Raw genomic sequence first — 20,733 nt, forward strand, 5'->3', positions numbered from 1 at the left:
TTTATTTTACTACGGAGATTAGCGTGAAGGAGATTAGCGTTTATCTGGGTAAAGATTTTATATCATCTACGATATTTTAATGCAAGTGCGTATGCAAAGTAAACGTCTTTACAATCTTGCCTAAATTATAAATTGTAACGATCAATGCATCTAATAGATTAAAGATAAATATTTTTTTTATTGCCCCAAAAATTATTTATAATTTTATTAGATTATTATCAAGAAAGGCTAAATATTATTTAAGCGTTTTGCAGCGACATATGTCTTCCATATGTGTACTCGCTTACTGATTCCACGCGGCGTTAATTGACTTCAATAGTCGGCGGGAATTAAATTCGTACGATTCAAGCGTCGATATTTTTTTTTTTTAATCCAAATCGAAAAACCGCACAATTTGCCTACACAGTTCGCTCTTTGTACTTCCGTGGTACCCGGAAAGAAGTGGATATTCGTGGTTCGCGCGGTCGCAACGCCACTTCGCGAGAGGATATGACAGGGGCTGTGTAAACGCGGCGATAACCGGACGGATCGACACCAGCTGCTCTATGTTTGTTGCCGGTTCTATAAATAGGCCAGTCGACCCTTTCTCCTTCTCGCGCTCGCGCTCCGTGCCCACCGCCCCGCCACCACCTTGATGCTCTTTCTCTTCCTCGCGATGCTTGAGAGATGTTACTTCGCTGACAATTATTGTTGTCACGGCCTCCACTCCGGCAGTCGGTAACAGGACTGACACTTCGAAAGGCAGCGTGACGGAAAGCGGGAGAAAGAGCGGCGGAGGGCGAGAAAGCGATGCGACAGGGAGACAGAGAGAAAGAGAGAGAGAGAAAGAGAAGGAAAGAGGCAGCAGGGTGACGAACGAGGGGGGAGGAGAAGAGTGACGGATATCGTGATGAAGGCGTCCTCCTGTCACCTTTCTCCCGCCCCCGTTCTTCGCGGCGCCCTCGCATTCTTGCACGGCTTCTCTCTTCGGGCCACGTCCGGTTTAAGACGCCACCAGAATTGCGCGCAAAGGGCCAGCGGCCTAAAGAAAGAATCGAATCCATATATGAGATCCCATCTCTCGTAACATATCGTTTTTCGACAGATCTTATTCGCGACTGCTGCGAGAATGGTTTAATCAAATTATCAATCGATCGAGGTCTGAAAGTGATCGGAAAGATTAACATTATATAAAAAATGTCAAATTTAGCCATTTTTATCACACATCAGTTTACTCTTCTTTGCGATTTAGTATTTTTAAGGATTTTAAAAAATTCTAGAAACACAAGTCTTTCAGCATGATACAATTGCTTATCCCTTTAATTTCCGTGTTTTAAGATTATCGTGATTACAGCACGCAATAATCTAACCCTAACTTTTTATATACTCTTATGTATGACATATATAAGATAATAAAAATTAATCCTCCGAATCTTCTCATCCGTGCCCGAAACCGGCGATATTTCGAGCTTGGAAAAATCCGTTAATTTCCGTTCTCGGTGGTAATACGTCACGATAAGCCGCGCGATGTTGGGCCGACGTTGCGCACCGCGCCGTTAAGGGTTAAAGAGAGAAATAAACGCGTCGCGATCCTCGAGTTCGGGATATTAATCGCGCTCCTCACCGATCCCGACTTTCGTCTAATGCAAAACGCCGTGGGGACGGATGCTACTAACGAAGAGCGAAACGAGTTCGCGGATTTCGCCTTCCTGAGCAGCGGGAGCAGCGACGCATCGATCATCACTGTCGCCTGTTGCGCGATTGGACGAACGGACGAACGGACGGACGAACGGACGGTCGGACGGTCTTACAGGACGTGCACAGTGTCCATCCATCATTCAGTCGTCGTATCTGCATCAACGGACGCATCTTCGGCGCCTCCGTGTGCGCGCGAGCATTAATACCATTCCACGAAGAACGCGCGAGACGATTAGCCCGATCGGTCTGCTATATTTCGGGCCGCGTCGTAAATTATTTCGCGCGGTCGCATTAAATTTATCGCGGCGATGCTCAAGACCAGTTTCGAGACGAACGCCTGCCACTTAACCGGCGACTTTTATTTGCGATCGAGACGCGATTGACGTGGGACCGGGATTTTTCGTCCCTTTCAATCAGGCAGCTGCGGACAATGCGTTCAGAAATTTCGAGAATTGATTTTACGCATCGACTTCATTATAAATATATTTTTCACGAGAGCGAAGGATTATTCATCACATTTGATACATTGGATCGAACAGCGATATATGTCAGGCGTAAAAATAAGAGATCATAAAACGTTTAACTACACGCGTCCGCTTTTATCCGTCTATATTTGAGTGTGACAAAATTTTGGAAACTCGAAGAATATACTTGGCTGATTTTCACGTTAAGTGTTTTCATTAATCATCTTGTTTTGCAAATGTAACAGGATAATTTGCATCGCTTCATCTAATAGCAGATCAACAGATGTGTCTTCGAGTATTTTGAGAGATTGACAATGCATGTGATAGCGCATTTTTCATATTAGTTATTTTTGCATATTATGTCACAATTCTAAGAATAGTTAGCGTGAGTTTGCATTTGCGGATGTATAATTTGTGGATACTTTCGATCGTTACATTTGAGAGCAAGAAGAGAGAGAGGGAGAGAAAGAGATGCCACGAAGATTAACGTCTCCGAAGTGACTAGGAGAAGGAAACGTAGACTGACAACGTCGAAAAATATCTTTTACCAGCAGGTTATTCGCCGTGTGTCAGGGGGGGGGGGCGGGTCTCCCTCTCGCGCATATGATACACACTACGCAAGGACTGTCACTAAAATATGAACGTTAATAACTCGTACACGCGTTCGAGCAGCGAGCGGCGTGCCTTGCCAAAACGCCAACCTTTTTTTCGCGAGACACAGCTCGTGCGTCGCCGGACCCCCCTGTCCATCACTCACCGTCAAGCCCAAATGTCTTTGCTCGGTTATACCCCGCCGCCGGTTGGTGTCCCTACCCTTCGCCGGGTCACTCATCATCCCGGATCTCTACGGACGTACTTACGTTTCTAACGCGTTACTGCGACGTTGGCGCGACATCTAATCGCGCGCGGACAATCCGCGTCCACGCCAGAACGAATTAATACACGAATCGAGCCGCACACCCTTGTCGTATGCACGCGCAAATTGGATTAGCATGCCGAGAGAACAAATGTGTTGAGAAAATGGGTTCTATTCCGTGGAATTTCGCTGAATTGCGTGAAACGATGAAACAGCTTCATTTGTAATTTATATTAATTTTTCTGTGACGTCAGGAGGCAAAATCAATTCTGAGCAGAATTAAAACTATTTATGGAAAACGGATCTATTTATGTATGCAATATCTTGTCGATACAATTCCTAACATCAAATTTCCGTTTACTTGTCTATTAAAGTAAACTAATTAGCATTGAATATATTCACTATCTTCGTCGTTAAGAATTATAGAGCATCATGATAGTAGAAGAATTACAGCCGTTAGTTATCTTAATGAAACTTTAGATAATGATAATTTTATTTTTTTTTGGAAATACTGTGAAATTTTTTTGTACATATATAGTTTACGCGCAAATGTTTATCATCAAAGCGAGATGTCACTGATAAAATTATATGTCAAAGTGTTAATCTCGCAAATGTTAATTAGCCATTACGCCATGATCGTCAATAGTAAATTACGAGCTATTAATGGGGCGCCTATCGACGATGTGGATCAACGAAAGGATTGACTTTAATTTAACAGTTTATGTGCGCGATACACATGCGGCGGCGTAACCTGCTATCATCCGATGAAAACGCCCGCGATGGGAATGATCGCCAACAGGGTGATAAAGTCCTCACGATCGGCCTCTACGATAAATAATCACTCGATTGCGCGATGTTTTCACCCCCCCCCTCCTCGCGGTAATTTATCGGCACGCGCGTACGCGTAGTTAGCCGGGCTGTATCGCCGCGGCAGATACTTTTTCAGCACTGCTCCTTATTCACCGTATGGATAATATTATTACGTGAGATTGATAAGTACGTTCCTCGGGATCAGGTGTGTCAAACAATAATACGGCTCTATACGTTAGCTGAATCTTTCTTGTCAAAGTACCGAAAAATATTGTGTCGCATAAAGGCGAGGGGATACCAACGTGTATCTTAATAAATTACAGTATACGTCCGCTGAATGATTACTAACCATCGGAAAACGACAATGGAAGCTACCGAGATTTTCGTCTAGAGACTATTGTCTGAGACTAGCTTTGGCTTCGTGACGAGCACCAGTCGTATCAACGGATACCAGTCGAAGTCGCGCATAGGCAGGCGTCCTATAGACGTCACATTTCGTAGCGCTCGGTCGAACGAAATGAAAAGCGCGAACGAAGCTCCGTGGATTGCGGCGCGTAATATTCGCGGCAGTTCGCGCGATTTTGTTACGAGGCGGCACGACAATTTCGCAGCAGAAACACCGGCCCCGGAAATCCAAGATCTCCGAGCTCGGTATTTCAAGGCGAGGGCAACTTGAAAGGGTAGCTGGAAGGCGGACGCGCGAAAGAGAGAGAGAGAGAGAGAGAGAGAGAGAGAGAGAGAGAGAGAAGAACGGAGAAAGATTTCGAGTACACGTAGAGAAGGCGACGGCAGCAGGGAAAAGCAATCGGGCGACGCGGATTCGGGGTTTTCACAGCCCTTGTCGATCGCGCGAGATTGAACGAGGCGTGTCCAAGTGCCGCGACTTCGGAATATCCGTGGAAAATTGAAGGAGAGCACGCTCTATGTGGATTCCGCTTCCAACGGACCCCGCAGCATGGCATGCTTCCGTCGATCGCTTTTTAAACGGTTAACCGATGGCCCCTATACGCAAGCATTCCTATACATGTTTAATGCATATGAGACGGATTGAATTAAAGTTTCATTTGATTAAGAAATGTTCACACATTTTTGGATGAGTAGCCTTAACTGAAAAATTTGTATGTATCTGCATAAAATAAATTTCACAGTCAGGAAAATTAACGTCTTTCAAAATTATACTCATTCCAAAACGGATGATCGCGCTACGAACTGCTTTTCAAAATAACTTTTGCAATTTCAAGAGTACCAGTATCCCATACATTTTATCCTAATCTTAATCGTGCTTTTCTACTTGCATTTCTAATGGACGCGGGCCATCAATGTCGACAGCAATTTTTTTCGATGGGCCACCTCAGGAATTATACATATAGATATAGGATCTGATCAGGGAACATCATTTACGATGACGCGAGTAGCAGCGGAGCAGGAACGCAGCAATGGGCTCGTAGGGGAAGGGGAAATTCGACAGACTGATGGAGTGAGTGTTGACTTAGGATAACAGTCGCCTCATCAGTCAATCAGTCAGGTAGACAACGGTAGGAAGGTACTCCGTCTTCGGTTGGAGCCTGTCGTCTTGTTCTGTTCACGTCGTCCTAAAGAACACCTAAGTGAGTCACGATTCTGACCACCTGACATTCAAGGGACTTAAGATCGAGGACCAAAATGAAGAAAAAAAAAGAAAGATAGTAGGACAAGTCTGAAGGGATCGAATGCTAAAGAAGTCTGTTTGTGGTTCCCGATACCAAGTGCATTGATCTAATTCCTCGGATGTTTCTCGATGCATTTTCTTGAAGCGATATTGAGAACAGTTGGTAGTTTAATTTTCATTAAGAATGTAAATTTTTTTTTTTAAATTAAAATCTTAACCTTTGTCATTCAACTCAATTTACATCGAACACGTATTTTTAATTTTACCTCATTTTTTTGCGATGTATTCAGGTATGAAATGTTGGTTTAAAAAATTACAACTCAAATAGCAACATTTTTTTCTTACTTAATGCATATAGGTATTAGACTAGGTAAAATTATACTAATCGGCTATATTGCTCTATTTCTATCACAATAATTGTTATTCAATTTATTTACAACGGCATTTTAAATATATGTTATTCTAAGAATATCTTATAATCGTGTCTTCTCCCTCCAAACTCTCGAAACAAGAGTGATATTCTTCTGAGCTTGAAACGCGACCCTCCCGATCGATCTGAAAAATCTGGATCATCACTTGAGGAAGTCGTAAATCAACGTCTTGTATCTCTCGAATACGGATTGAGTATGAGGCTTTCAAAGCCGGTTGCTCCGAGAGAAGGAGGAATCGCGCGGGGTGCGCGCGAGGGGGAGAGGGGGAGGAGTGGGGGGGGGAAGAGGGAAGCGAAAGAGACACGGAAAGAAGGACAGAAGGCACGCGCGAGGGAGAGAGGAAGAGCAGGCGCGGAGGAAGGAGAAAACGGATTCACCCGTCAGTCACTCTCTGGCAGACCGCGAGAGAATCACAATGCGAGGCCTCCCTCTTCTCGCCGTCCCTCTTCGTCCTTCTGTCCGCCCGTCCGTTCGTCCGTCTGTCTGCCTGTCCATCCGTTCGTCTCTTCGTCTGCCTCCTGTCACTCTCCCCGCCAGCCTTCCGACGGTTCTCGCATCAGAAATTCATCTCCTCTCCTGTCCTCCTCCGGGTTCTCCTTTTGTTCCTTCCCTGCCGCAGCAGCCGCCGGCTTGTTATTATGTACTGTTTTATTGCCAGGACGTTGCTAAAGTTCGACCCGGTTACTTGCCCCGGCGTGGCGTCATTGCTGCCGAGAGAAAGAGAGAAAGAGAGAGGCAGAAAAGATCCGCGCCTCCCCGGGATATTCGCCGAGATAACCGTGCGCGAGTAGTACTACTTATCAAAGATCCGTCTCGGAAGGCGTCCCGGCAACTTTGCTCCGCCGTCCCGACGTGGAAGAGACGAGAAATTAACTTCGTGCACCGTGAAGCTGATGCAGCTCTCGCGAAGATCTTTTCTGATGTACGCAGCTCTACATTTTAACACGGTGGTTATGTAATTACCGGTATCCACCGACGGCCTGTCTGACAATGAGAAACAGAGTAAAGGCCGGCGGATGTTCGTGCACGTAGTAGCTCCCACACAGTTTGATTGCGAATGTCTAGTACATACATTGAGTCGATAGATATAAAGTAATTTCTGAAGGGAGAATTTTTTTATGCGTGATACATCACACTTTGTCCAGATTCCAGAGGGATTGATATAGTTTGATATTCTACTGAAATAATGTGTTAGATTATCCTCAATACTTGAGCTTTTAATGGCTTTTTAAAATATGATATATTGTGCAACGTTTAAATTTTATTATTTATAGTTTTTAATATTGCTTCTTTTCTAATTGTGACTTTAATCGCGCCGAGTTGTGTCGTTACATCATATTTACAGAAAGAATTCGGTATCTTATGCTTAAAAGCTGCCGCTCTGCATATCAGATTTCCTACAAACAATTAAACAGACACCTCGCGTTATAAATTTTCTTACCGGATGAACGTTCGGCGTAGATGCTAATTACAAGCAAACCTAACTGATTTAGCGCGTTGATTGCGCGTAAATCACTAGAGTACACAAGCTGACACTAGTGTGGATGCCTATGAACGCTAAAATTTACGCTTTACTCACGGCCGCAATTTATGAACATGCACTAAAGGATCCTTGTCTTAACACCTTATTTTTCGTTCTGCCATTTGTAAGGCTTACCGCGTTTCATCTCGACGACTCGTTCCGCCTTTGTACGTCTAACAATAAGAGTGACAAATCGTTTTCCGGAAGAACGGCTTCAAAAGAATACATTCAAAAATTGACGGAAAATAATCAGTTCTATTCTCAATTTTTAAAGATGTATCATATTACATCACACGTTACGAAAGATTATGTAAGAAATAAATATCAAAGATTTAATTTAATCTGTGATAAGTTAAGGAAATTCTCTATTTGCTAAACTTTCTGTATATTTGATACTAATTGCTAAATAAATTAAATTAAGGTTTTTTTAAATAAAATATAAGGAAATATGAATAACTGCAAGCATTATTTTAAATCTCGCCGTCCTTGAAATTCTTTATATATTGTAATTTTTTTTATAAATTACGATAATGGAATTTATTTGTATGCATTCAAAAGTGACTAATATTCCTATTAACCCGCGACGTTAACGCAATTATCTAAGGCCGAGTTTTATACTACGTAGTTTTTTTTTTTCACAATATATATACGCTCTCAAAGCTTCGCATACAGAAGTTCGGAATTTATCAGCAATTAGCAACTGCCGATCGTCCTCGCGAATAGCGAGCGTGACTAGTTCAGTTGTTCGACTTACGACTAGCTTACAGGATAGCTAATACCGTTGTGGTACCAATACCAGTTAGCCCTTGGTACATCACCAACATGTGTACGCCAATATATGCAGGTGTCTGCTATCTATATCCGTAACTCGTGCGCAGGTTCGTCGTGGAAGGCAGGCGAGGAGAGGCACGACAAAAGGGCGAAAGGGGGAAACAGGGAATGCGCAGAGATACACATTTATAAAGAAAGAAAAGAAGAAAGAGAGAGAGAGAGAGAGAGAGAGAGAGGGAATGCACAGAAAAATCAAGTAGAGATCGTAACGGGCTTGAAAGCGGATGCTTCGCCGATAAGACTAATTATTGTTCTGGACCAAGAGTCGTAGGCGGGCTATTGGCGCAGAACCATCGCCATCGTAGATAGCGCGACCTGCTCTCCGCATAGCACAGGCCCGCTAATACGCTGCGCTTCTTTTCTAACGTGCAGCGGGTTCGGGTGAGCCAAGGACAGGAGGAGCCGGATATCGGCCAGTAGCATCTCGCCGAGTGTCAAGACTCGGCCGCTTTTAAGCTCGGTACGCCACGCTCCTCGTTCCCGAGGCGTATCTTACCGGCGGACTACGTCCGGGATGTGCAACCCGGTGCGGTCCTTGTTAGTGGTCTGCCAATAGCCCCGCACGAACTCCGCTCGTGCGAGCATTTGCATCCTACTGAGCCCGACGTCGACATCCGATCGATCCTGATCGCCGGTGAAATACTTTCGAGTCGCGGAACTCTCGGTGACCCTTGTCATTACGATTGGGTCGGTGCTCTAATAAATTAAAGTCTCCGTGGCTTCAGAATATAATACAATAAACAAGTCATCGGAATATACTTTATTTCTTTCAAAAAATAATTAAATATGGCTCGTCACTATGGATCGATTGTACAATAAGTAGAGGATCTTGCCTTTCTGATGAACGCTTATATAAACAATTATTTTTTTCATGTAATATTCGCACACGTGTACGTATAAAAACCGTATCAAGATGCTAGTTGCTGCTTCCAGAAATGGAGTAACGGAGTAACGCTCGTTGAAGTCTCTGGCTGGAGACGAAGGTGGCGCAGTGCTAACGGTTACGTTATTGAAATTTCAAAACAGTATCACTTCGAATTCAGCTATCACGGGCAAGAGACAAGCTGGTGGTTAGGGAGGGATAGAAATGAGCGGCAGGCAAATACTAGATTCCACGGATTCGCGATCAAGCGCCCGTAGGGGACTCCGAAAGGGTAGAAGACGGACCGCGCTCTCGTAGCGGGCGGGGCTGCCCGCCGGTGGTCCGCCCGCTCGGTTCCTCGACTTCTTGCATTCCCCTCTTCGATACGCGTCTGGATCCAAGCGATCCTCCGAGAGGTCCTCCTTTTATCTCCTCTCGTCGTCGCCCCGTCGTTCTCTCCGTTAGTCGTGCACCTTCTCGCCGCCCTATGACTGGTTCCAACCGGATCGGCGCGGCCAGTCGCTTCCATCGAATGGTCCGCGCCGGGGCACCGGGAGAATCGCTCCCGGTAGAGAGACAATGGACAATGGGGACATAAATCTGCGTAATTAGTTGCTGATGCACCCGCGGATCAATGTGCGATCTCCTTTCTCTCCCTCTTCCGTGGCCTGTCCGCGGACAAACGATCGTTTGGTTGGTCACTCGGCAAAGTAGGACGGTGCTCCTGGTTGTCCCCACCCTCTACGAAGGGAGGTGTGTTGACCACCTTCCGCTCTCGCCCTGCTCTCGCGGCTTGGCTTGGCGATTGCTCGCGACCGAGGACACGGCACTCCCTTCTTCAGAAAGGATGTGCCGGGAGCAAGATGGCGACTAGAAGTTGGACCCACGTTAGACCCGAGTATTCACGTCCGGGTCTGTCAAGTATAGCTTACTTTCGTTGGTTATCAGATGACTGTACGATAATAATTTAATGAAACGTTCTAGTGAATGCGTAGTCAATATTTAAATCGTGGTGTAACACGCCGTTTATTAGATACGATATGATGTAGAATTTCCGAGCAAAATTTACGCAACGTATTTCCCCCGCAAATATTTGTTGATCTTAGATTAGGTCATGTTCTCTCCGCACAGTCGCAAAGCGACAGTTCTGCCGTTCATTACCAAGGGTTCAAATGGAAACGATTTGATTAAAACTCATAATGCAGATGATGGAACTCCTTGTCCCGTTACACAATACCTCGTCGTCGTCGACGTCGACGTATCCGACATAGCTCGCATTTTCTCTTTCTTCCTCTCCCTCTTGGGCGTCGTATTCGTCGTCGTCGCCGTCGTCGCCATCGTCGTCGTCGCCATCGTCGTCGCTGTCGTCGCGAAAGGCTGATAAATGAACCGATAGTGCCATTGTGTTACTCGCCATCTAAACCTTTATATCACTCCTAGGTACTTAGCTTCGTCATTTCTCAGTATCTCCACTCCTAGGTCGTACGTTCTTCTCCTCTCTTCTATCAAGATACGGCGGGTGACAGGAGGATTTGATTCGCGTCCTACATCAACGATCTCCGCGCAGAATACACGATATCGTCAACCGATTCGCGCTCGATTTTTTTTATTTCTAAATTACTTGGTAGTACATATAAGTATATCCTGCAATACAAGTTTGCTCGCTTGTCACGCAAGATTATCTTACTGACAGGGAACATTTTCCTCTCCGTAACGATACACTCATATATCGTATTTTTCACGTCCAACGTCTTATCTGCAAGTGTAATGGAAAATTCGCCGATGGGTCAATGAGATATCTAGATTGCCAATGCGACTTAACTACTTCTGTTCCGTTATAGAAGTGGCACCGATAAACTATTCGTTGTACAAGCATTTAATATAAATGTAGCAACACGCTGTTATTTCATGAAATGTGGCATGTTAATGGAGTAGTTATTTTTATTTTTTTTTTTTTCAATTACGATTGATCTAATTATCTAATTCGCTGCTTCGTTGATTTGTTTCAGGGGAGGACGGCGTCGAAGGCTCTGCGCCCGGTACGGACCTCCAAGGCGAGGAGGGCGATTGCGTCGACGAGGATGGTCCCATTAGCCCCAGCGAAAGGGGCTGCGCGCCCGCTGCGAAGGAGGACGAGGATGCCGAGGGAACGGACGAAGAGGACGATGAGGAGGCATCGCCACCTACGCCCCCGCCTTCCGCCACCTCGAGGTTAAACCCGACTATCCTGCGAGACACGGGACCTCCGGATAGGTAAATCTTGCATTTGTATAATTTTCTATCCGTGTACAATTGATGTTCTGTGCATATAACTGCTCTGTCTTGATGATTGCTGAGAAACACGATCACAAAAAAGTGCGTATCAGAAAAGAAATATGTGCTCATTTAGTTTTAGACTAAGTATTCGGTAAATATTGACAGAGATATAATTATTGAAACTTGAAAGATTTGATTTTGCCAAGAAGCTAAAACATATTCTATCGATATACAGTAATGACCAGAAACATTACTCGTGCAATCACTGCAATCTCAAACGTGTTGTCAAACGAGTAGTGACAACTTTTATTATTCGCACTGTCTCAGTAGCATTTATACTCGTATCAACTTTCTTTGGTCTTCCTTATTACATTTGTCAGTCGAATGTGTCTCTGCATATATATGCGTGCTATACTCGATGCCTATATATACATGTTTCTGTCCGCGTGCCCGACACGTGGGTGTTACGTCCGCGAAGATAGGGACACTCGACGTTACCCGTGCGAGGTAGCGGCCCGTGCAAGCCAGCCGCGGATAACCACGCGCGAGCGATGCCTCCGCGCAAATCACTTACGGCGGTCGTAGAAGCGACGCGTAATGTCGGGCATAAAGTCGGAGGCTCGTACCTAAATTTCGCTCGACGTTGTCTGCCGGCGACTCATTAGTCGGTGCTTTATCCGGACGCGGAGACTTCTTATAATAAAGCATCTAAATCATCGCGAGCCGCGCCGACGCGACACCGCGAGCTTTTTGATGTTCGCCGTCGTCGGGCGCCCCTCGCGTATGTACACGCGGCGTCTTTGTTTAAGAGCAACAAATCGTCACGAGGCCTCACTCGTAAATATGTGTATGCGCGAGGTAAGCGTCGGGCGGCGAGGGTTAAGTGGTAACGGAACGAGCGGCCGGGCGGACGGACGGGCGAGGCTCCGGGATAGGGATAAATAAGCCGGTGTTGGAGTTGATATCGGTGTCTGCCGCGCGCGACGTCACACGGCTAATAGAGATAGGCACGTGTTACACATCGTCCCACACCAACGATGCCCCACTAGCAGGCGCGCTGCCTCCTAACCGGGGGCGGCGGTAGCGGTGGCGCCCCCGCCCCCCCGCGTACACCCGCGCCGTCCCGCCAGCCCCCAAAAACTTCCCCTGCATGCGTGGCAGCGGTCCCCTTTCATCTCGCGGCACGCATTCGGCATTCAGTCAGGGATAGTCAGTTACGAGCGAGCCGTCGACAGGCCTGGAACTTCGCCGCGCCGCATCGCGTCCCGAGGCCTCGTACAATCCATTACGACGACCGCGCTGAGCTCTAATCGTTCCGGCCACGTGCTCCCTTCCGATAGTCGATCCTCGCGTGCGTTGATGACGTTGCGACAGGTATCGATCGCTTCCGCACACTCGGCGACTCCGACCAATCCGCGCGGTTTTTGTCGCGAGCTGGATGACTAATTTGTCCACGGACGAGGCTCCGTTACCTCGCGAGCGTTAACGTCGTACTCGCGGCCGCGGTGAACACACGTATTCTAAGATCGACGAATAATTCATCGCGTAACGTAGTGTGTTTTCGTTTTTGATGTCGATAATAATCTGTCATATCCTGTTGTAATGTCCGTCGCGGTATACTTACAAGGTACGTTTATGTGTTATGCGCATTTCGCGTGTACTACGCGCCAGCAACGACAGACGTTTTCATGCGTGAATTATCCATCGCTGTTACCATCGTTGCAACACGCTAACGTCTCTAGGCTCTATTTATCACGCGAGCCTTTTTTCCGTTTACCTCCACCGATGATTCCGGGTATCCGTCGTCCCCATCACACAGTACGGCGAAAGCTGTTTGCGTAGTAATTCCTACGGCGGACGCTTATGAAATATTAACGTCACGGCGTCACCTGCGTTATGCAGCGGCGCTCGCGGATCGGTTACAAGAAAATTATCGCGCGATTATCATGATTAATGACCGCCGCTCGACTGTGAACGTTTCGCATTTTTACGCCAAGCTCCGATAAGATTCGTTTCCATCCATCATAGCCACTTCGAATCCTAAAGAGATCTCGAAGGAGGGATACGCGCTCCCGTATACTCGAAAATTATAGCGCTCGGTATCGTTTGCAATTTCAGGGAGCCAATGAGTCCGCGCTGTCCCTCGAGAGATTCTCGGGAATCATCCGGTCCGGCGACCGGAAGTCCCCCGCCACCCGCTACCAGGAGCAGCGCGAGCCCGGTCAGTCCAAGTAGTATCGTGCCTCTACCCCTTGGAACTCACTCCCTGCTACCACCCCACTCTGCAGCGGTCATGGCGGCGTATCTGCAACAAACTCATCAGCGCCTCCTCCTCGGCCACTCGCCCTTATCGCGTGGCTCGGTATCGCCGCTGGTATCCTCCTCGTGTTCACCACCAGCCGCCACCCCCGGCCTCCTGGTGTCGCCTACCAGCGTCGGGGAGATCTCACCGTCGGCGACACCCCTGCCGGCTGTGCTGGACTTTAGCACGAGGAAAACGTCCTCGACCGAGGAGGACGAGGAAGAGCAAATATTAAATCTCAGCAAACCACCTACGCCGTCTTCCTCGACGGAGACGAACAATGGTCCGTTGGATCTTTCGGTACCCAGCAGGAAACGACCCGGCCCGGAAGACTCGCCGCCACCGCCACCGCGCAAGTCATCGAGACTGGCCTCCACGACAAGTTCCTCGAGCCATCAGGAAACAGCACCGGGAGTCACGCCATCCGGTTTTGGTAGACCGCCCGTCGTGTCTCCCTGGACGTCTCCGGTGGTGGCCTCGCACTTTCCGTACTTCGCCGCAGCGGTAGCGGCAGCAGCTACTAGTCAGCAGCAGCTTTCGCCGAAAAGCACCAGCGGGGTGGTGGATCATCATCAGCTCTGGAACGGGAAGATGAAGCCGCCAGCCGCGTTAGAAAAGCCCTATCAACCCAGCGAAGCTACAAAGGCGCTCGAGAAAATGAGCGAGCTGAGTAAGCTGGGCGGCGAGGATCTTTTCAGGTCGTCTTCCGGAAGCGGTGCCGCGACGGGTACCAACGCGCCGGCGACGACGTCCAGCAGTCGTCATAGCGCTTGGCAGTCCCACTGGTTGAATAAAGGTGCCGATCAAGCGAAGGATGTTCTGAAATGCGTGTGGTGCAAACAGAGCTTCCCGACTTTGGCCGCAATGACGACGCACATGAAGGAGGCGAAGCACTGTGGCGTGAACATGCCGGTCCCACCACCAGCGCCAGGAATGCACTCACAACAGACGACGATGCCGACCATACCACCGCCTCAACAGCCGCATCAACCACAGACATCCACCGGTAATACGGGCAGTAACAATTCGACCACACCTAGCAACAAACAAAGTCCATCCGATTTAAATTTACTGATCAAAGAAACGATGCCGCTGCCGCGAAAGCTCGTGCGAGGTCAGGACGTCTGGTTGGGCAAGGGTGCCGAACAAACGCGGCAGATTCTGAAGTGCATGTGGTGCGGACAGAGCTTCCGCTCGCTAGCCGAGATGACTTCGCATATGCAGCAAACGCAACATTACACAAACATCATCTCTCAAGAACAGATAATATCCTGGAAATCATCGGACGAAAGCAAGGGCGGTAGTGCTACCGGTGCTGCCGGAGGTGGCGGAAGTGTCGCCGGGGGAGGAGGCGGCGCAGGAGGACCGCCGGGAGGAGGGACCGGACCACACAGCGGAAACAACGGTGGTCCCGGGCCCGGCGCCACGAGCAGTCACGTTAGCGCCGTGCTGACCTGCAAGGTTTGCGATCAAGCGTTTAGCTCCCTGAAGGAGTTGAGCAATCACATGGTAAAAAATTCGCATTACAAGGAACATATAATGCGCTCGATCACTGAAAGCGGCGGACGTCGACGGCAGACGCGCGAAAAGCGGAAAAAGTCACTGCCCGTGAGGAAATTGCTGGAGCTGGAACGCGCGCAGAACGAATTCAAGAACGGTGACGCTGCCGTCGGTCTAACGCACAGCCTCGGCAAACACGCCGGTAGAATCACGTGCGAGAAGTGCGGCGACAAGATCGAGACTCCGCTTTTTGTGGAGCACATACGTCAATGTATCGGCGCAGGCACGGTCGGAGCCAATCAGCGAAACTTCCTGAAGAACGCGCTCATGTCCAATCATTTGCCCGCGACGTTACCGCCGGCCGAAAGCGGACGTAAGAGCGTCAACGAGGAAACGTCTTCGATATCGTCGAGACACCACCGATCTCCATCTTCGGCCAGCGACGCGACGACACCGGGAAAAAATACTCCTACACCGACCGCTAACGAGACTACCGCTCCGATGGGTACCTCGCCGTCAGTTTTGAACGCAATAGAGAAGCTCATCGAGAAGAGTTTCGATTCTCGCGTGAGGCACGGCACGCCCGGCTTGCATCACACTCAGCCCGGCGCGCCGATAGGTACGAGCATCCTCAAGCGTTTGGGCATCGACGAGAGCGTGGATTACACGAAACCTCTGGTGGATCCACAAACGATGAATTTACTTCGATCTTATCAACAGCAGCATCAGCAGCAACATTATAACGCCAACACCGCGGCGAGAAGGGAACGAAGCGGCAGCGAGTCCAGTTCGATATCAGAGCGAGGAAGCGGCAGGACGGATACCATGACACCGGAGAGACGCATGGACCTGTCTAACGCGAGTCACGAAAGACACTCGAGTTCCCTGTCTCATCATCATCGCGTCACTCCCGAGAAGCAGGCCACCCCGTTACCTAGTCGCCATCGTCAAACCACGGAGGAGTCCGGGGACGAGGAGTCGTCTACCGTGGTGGTGAAGAAAGAACCGAGGGACGAGGAGACAGAGGAGCGAGGCGCGACCGAGGAAGAGCAACAGCAGTCGCAGTCGACGAGGGAGGTGTTCGTGAAGAAGGAAATAGTAGACGACTGTAGAGACGAGGAGGATCAGAGTTCCTACAATCACCGACGAAACAGCATCCATGAGACGCCGGAGGACGGTCGAGAAGTTCTGTCGCCTCGCATGAATCCACCTACGCCCCGGCCGACCAGCCAGGTGGAACAGGTCGCGCGTAGTCCTTGTAGGAACAGCACGAGCAGTCCTACCAGCAGCGACCGATCGGTCACACCGCGGGGTACGCCTGACACTAAGGCATCTAGCAGTCTCGGAGCGCTCTCCTCCATGTTCGACAGCTTGTCCGGCGGTGGCGGTGGTGGCGGCGGTAACAACATCGACTCGCAAGGACGTAAAACAAGTAGCCATCCTCTCGCGGCCTTGCAGAAATTATGCGATAAGACGGAGACGCGAGGTCCCGGCGCTAGCGGAGCCTCGAGATCCGGGGGTGGTTCCGGAGCCAGCACCATCGGTTCGGGCAGCGGTAGCACAGTAGGGGTGACCGGTCCGGGTCCCGGGCCGACGCCAGGTGCTATCTTGGCTTTCAGCTGGGCCTGTAATGATGCCGTGGTCACCGCGGATTCAATAATGAAGTGTGCATTCTGCGATACACCCTTCATTTCGAAAGGTGCATACAGGCACCACCTGTCCAAGATGCACTTTGTCAAGGACGGCGTCATCCCCGATCCATTGACCATCGGTAGGTCGGCGGCAGCAGCCGCGGCCGCAGCCGCCGCGGCGGTTTCCCAGGGCACTTCCGGCGGGCCGAGTCGCAACTCCTCGTCGCCGCCGACGTCGCAGCGCAACAAGTCGCCGCCGCTTCCGCAGGCGAACGGCAGCCCGTCGCAGTCAGCGGCCTCACCCCTCGAGGAGAGCCCGCACTCCAAATTTCTCAAGTATACGGAGCTGGCAAAGCAATTGTCCAGCAAATACGTATAGTCCGAGCCCCGTAAGTAGCGGTGCCATTTGTACATAAGTGTATCTATACTGTAACGACTGTAAAACTAGCGATGTGAAAATTTTCATCCCCTTCCCCGCGAACACCGCCGCGCCGAACGACGTCGTCGCGCATCCGACGTCTTCGGGTTTATGCTTAAAGAGGCTGTGTCGTGGCTATATCGATAATGGGAAGCTTTTATAATTGAAAAATTATTTCACATTGTCATCTATGCATTTGGGACAAATGTCCCGTTGCGTGTAAGACGAGATTAATCAAATTGTAATATTCGTAGTTTCTTATCATTAATTTTCTTCTGATAATACGATATATATTTACGGATCAAAGATTCGTATGAAATAAATATAAATTTGAGTTTAAATTTCGGTGCCATAAGAACGAAAGATGATTTTTATGTTTAAAAGAATAGAGAGAAAATCTTTTTTCGCACGTTTATAGCACTGAAAATTGAACTGATCAATTTTACCTTTTAATCATTACAGATTTTTGTATGAACCCCTTTTGTATTTTTTATTTGCTCAAGAAAAAATACAAAATATAGATAATATTATACGTTGACAATTATAATTTATTGCTAGAGAGGGCTACCAGAATTAACTAGTGATATAAAAAAAAAACCAATTGGTGATTAGAGTCATGTCATATATATTACCGTTGGCAATGAAGTATCTTTTATATTTTGTATAAAATTATATATTATATAAAATATGATATGATTCATTATAGATGTAATTATTTTATTAAAAATATAAATTTTTATTTATGCGAACGTACACACCATTTGAATAAAATTTATAATTCAAACACAAAATTTCTTACATTTACAATGTTAGTAAATAAAGTTGATTAAATTTTCTTTTTGCAACAGAATCCTTTCTTCAATTTGACTTTTTGACACAATCTTGGCATTCTTTTAATTAATTTTCATATAGATTCTTTTCCAGTGTTATATCCCTCCCCCTTCTCTCAGGCCTCTTGTACAATTTTCCAAAGATCTTTTAAAAATCAAATATTTCTTACGTATAGCTCTATCCATAAGAGCTCGATTAGATTTAAATATGACGACTGAGATGACCTATTTATATTTTGCAAAATTCCTTCGCATTCTTTTTATTTCAAGTACATCTTGCAAAGCTTGGAAGTTTTAGATTATTATCCATCTGTATTATGAATTCCTTACTAATTAATTCCTGCTGAATGAATGGTATAATTTTCGAGAACTTCTTTGTACTGCATTTTCTTGAAAATATCAGTTATTTTATATGTACCGTATAATCTCTCTCTCTTCATAGAAAAACACGGAGGAATCTATAGCCGAGGTTAAATTGTCAAACTTAAGCTTGCTTGTCATTCTGCAAAAAATCAATTTAATAAACTTTATTTCTTAACATATTAAACATATAATATAATTTTATTTTTGTTTTAATTTTAAAGCCTCGCCACTGCACTCTTTCAGCCTAAATGTGGATATCTCCGTCGGAAAGACTTCGCCGTTGCGATGATATTATTATAGTAAAAGATTTCGTTCACTCGCGCAGAATAAATGCAGACGCAACACGATTTCTTTTCCGTTTTTTTTTGCGATCGTTTTAGTCTATCATCGAGGATGCATCTTATCATTCCTGGGTTGGTGGCACGATTAGCGTGCATCAGACCCTTCAAAAATTCTACATTGAAGAGGGGCCTCAAATTCCGTCTTTATATACACCTCTCTCATTATTTCTTTTATACCGATCCCTCTCTTCTTTTCCCATTTACTGTATTTTTAGTCGTTACGAGAAGATTATGCTCTAGAGTAGACCTGCGCGCGTAATCGTTCGGAATGTTTCCTTCTCGTTATGGAATCACGTGCAACATGGGAAACGTCGCGAGAGAATTCGTTTTTTTTTTTTGCTTTTCACAGAATTTTTCCTCGATCGCAATCGCTATAGAAATATGAGTCCAAAGTAGGACGCGCATAACTTTGTACAATCGACATTTCCGTGTTGTTTAAGACTTTCTCGCAGCACGTTTCGCCTTCCGTTTTTTCGTATCACTTTTCTTCCATCGGTATGAGAATTAAGGAATTGTATACCAGCTACTCTTACTTTCTTTCGTGCCCAAGGAACGCGAGAGGGTGTAACGAAGATGTGGGTGTTGAACGAGCGTTAATTAAATTGTGATGCCACCATATCTCGCGGCACTGCTGAGTCACGGGGCTCGGCACGCGGCCAAGTTTGTGATTTTATAAATACTTAAGGACGTTTACGACGTGAGATGAGCAAGATCGCGACGAGACAAAGAAAACGGCAAAAATTGATTAGAGCAAAAGAGAAATGGCTAGAGAAAGAGATAGAGAAAGAGAAAGAAAAAAAGAGAGCGAGAAAAAGAGAAAGCTTACCTATCATCTGTCGTAAGATCGTCAGCATGTATACCTCTAGATCGTAAGGCCGTAGTTTATTAGCGCATAGGATAGGCTAGGGTTCGACCCTGTATAGGAATCTCTTTGTTGATACTTATTACTACGAAAAAAAACCGGTGAGTTTGCTCGCGGGGACGGACGAGAGCCGCCTCGGAGAGCGTTACGACTGCTACGAATCGAAGGTGTGGAGACACACGAGCGAGTGTAGAAGTGACAAGAGCCGAGAGGTGCGGAGACGCGGTGCAATAGCGAGGCTCGCGATTAATTGAATAAGTACACGCGAGTCGAATGTGTATGCATGAAACAGTGAAGAGCGAGAGAGAGAGCGAGTGTGAGAGAGAAAAAGTGAGCGAATAAGAGAGAGAGAGAGAGAGAGAGAGAGAGAGAGAGAGAGAAAGAAAAAATGTGTGAGAGAAAGAATGGTTGTCGAAGAACGCATATTTTCTCGACGTAAATGCGTACGTGTAGATCATTGTAAATTTTCTTTGTTCAAATAATATTTATTGCGCCGTGAGCGAGCCAACGCGTCATTCTACGTGTAAAATATTGTCATTATTATCACTCGAATTATCGCGACTACTGTGTATATTGATTATATAATTACGATTATTATATTACGATGATGCGTGGCGTGGTGAGTGTAGTGATAATAGCAGAGCATAGGGCGCGAGTGGATCAGACGGGAATACGAATGTTGTGTGATGATGAGAGTAAGAGAGAACGAGAAAATGCGCGTGTGTGAGTGTGTCTGTGTGTGTGTTTGTATGTGTTTGCGAGAAGGGTGAAGGATAGAAAGATAGAGTGACAGTCTGAGTATGAGAAAGAATGCTTCCGAGAGATTGAGAGACTAGAAGCAGACCGGAAAAGATGGAGCAGCTGCGTGCGGCCCTCAACAACGAAGGCCGGAAAAGAACGGAACATAAACTTGTATACGTATTTCTTGTAAACTCTAATTCTTCCATCGCGGACTTTAAAAGTATTTATCGACATAATAATAATATTAATATTATTATATTGTAATTATATACGACTGCTGAGAGTGTGATGAACGTAATGCGAGACGATTACGTGGCTGCGACCAACACACGACATAATACATGTACCCCTATATACACACACATGTACACGACACGCGCGCACGCAA

General features: G+C 46.9%; 1 protein-coding gene across 6 annotated transcripts in view; it reads left to right on the forward strand.

The window, feature by feature from the left end:
- Tio (zinc finger domain-containing protein tiptop) overlaps positions 1-19,970 on the forward strand; it is a 148,992-nt gene extending 129,022 nt beyond the window's left edge. For 5 of the 6 annotated variants that reach the window (XM_077415176.1, XM_077415174.1, XM_077415172.1 and 2 more), the window contains 2 exons: positions 11,111-11,354; positions 13,476-19,970. In XM_077415176.1, coding sequence (XP_077271302.1) covers positions 11,111-11,354; positions 13,476-17,169 — 3,938 coding nt within the window. In that variant the 3' untranslated portion in view covers positions 17,170-19,970. Of the gene's footprint in view, positions 1-11,110; positions 11,355-12,823; positions 12,985-13,475 lie in introns of those variants that run through there. The other variant, XM_077415177.1, reaches the window with a different exon arrangement.
- Positions 19,971-20,733: the final 763 nt, after the last annotated feature.

Source organism: Temnothorax americanus, unplaced genomic scaffold, assembly GCF_048541705.1.
Source record: "Temnothorax americanus isolate GAGA-0224 unplaced genomic scaffold, ASM4854170v1 Scaffold4, whole genome shotgun sequence".
Lineage (NCBI taxonomy): Eukaryota > Metazoa > Arthropoda > Insecta > Hymenoptera > Formicidae > Temnothorax > Temnothorax americanus.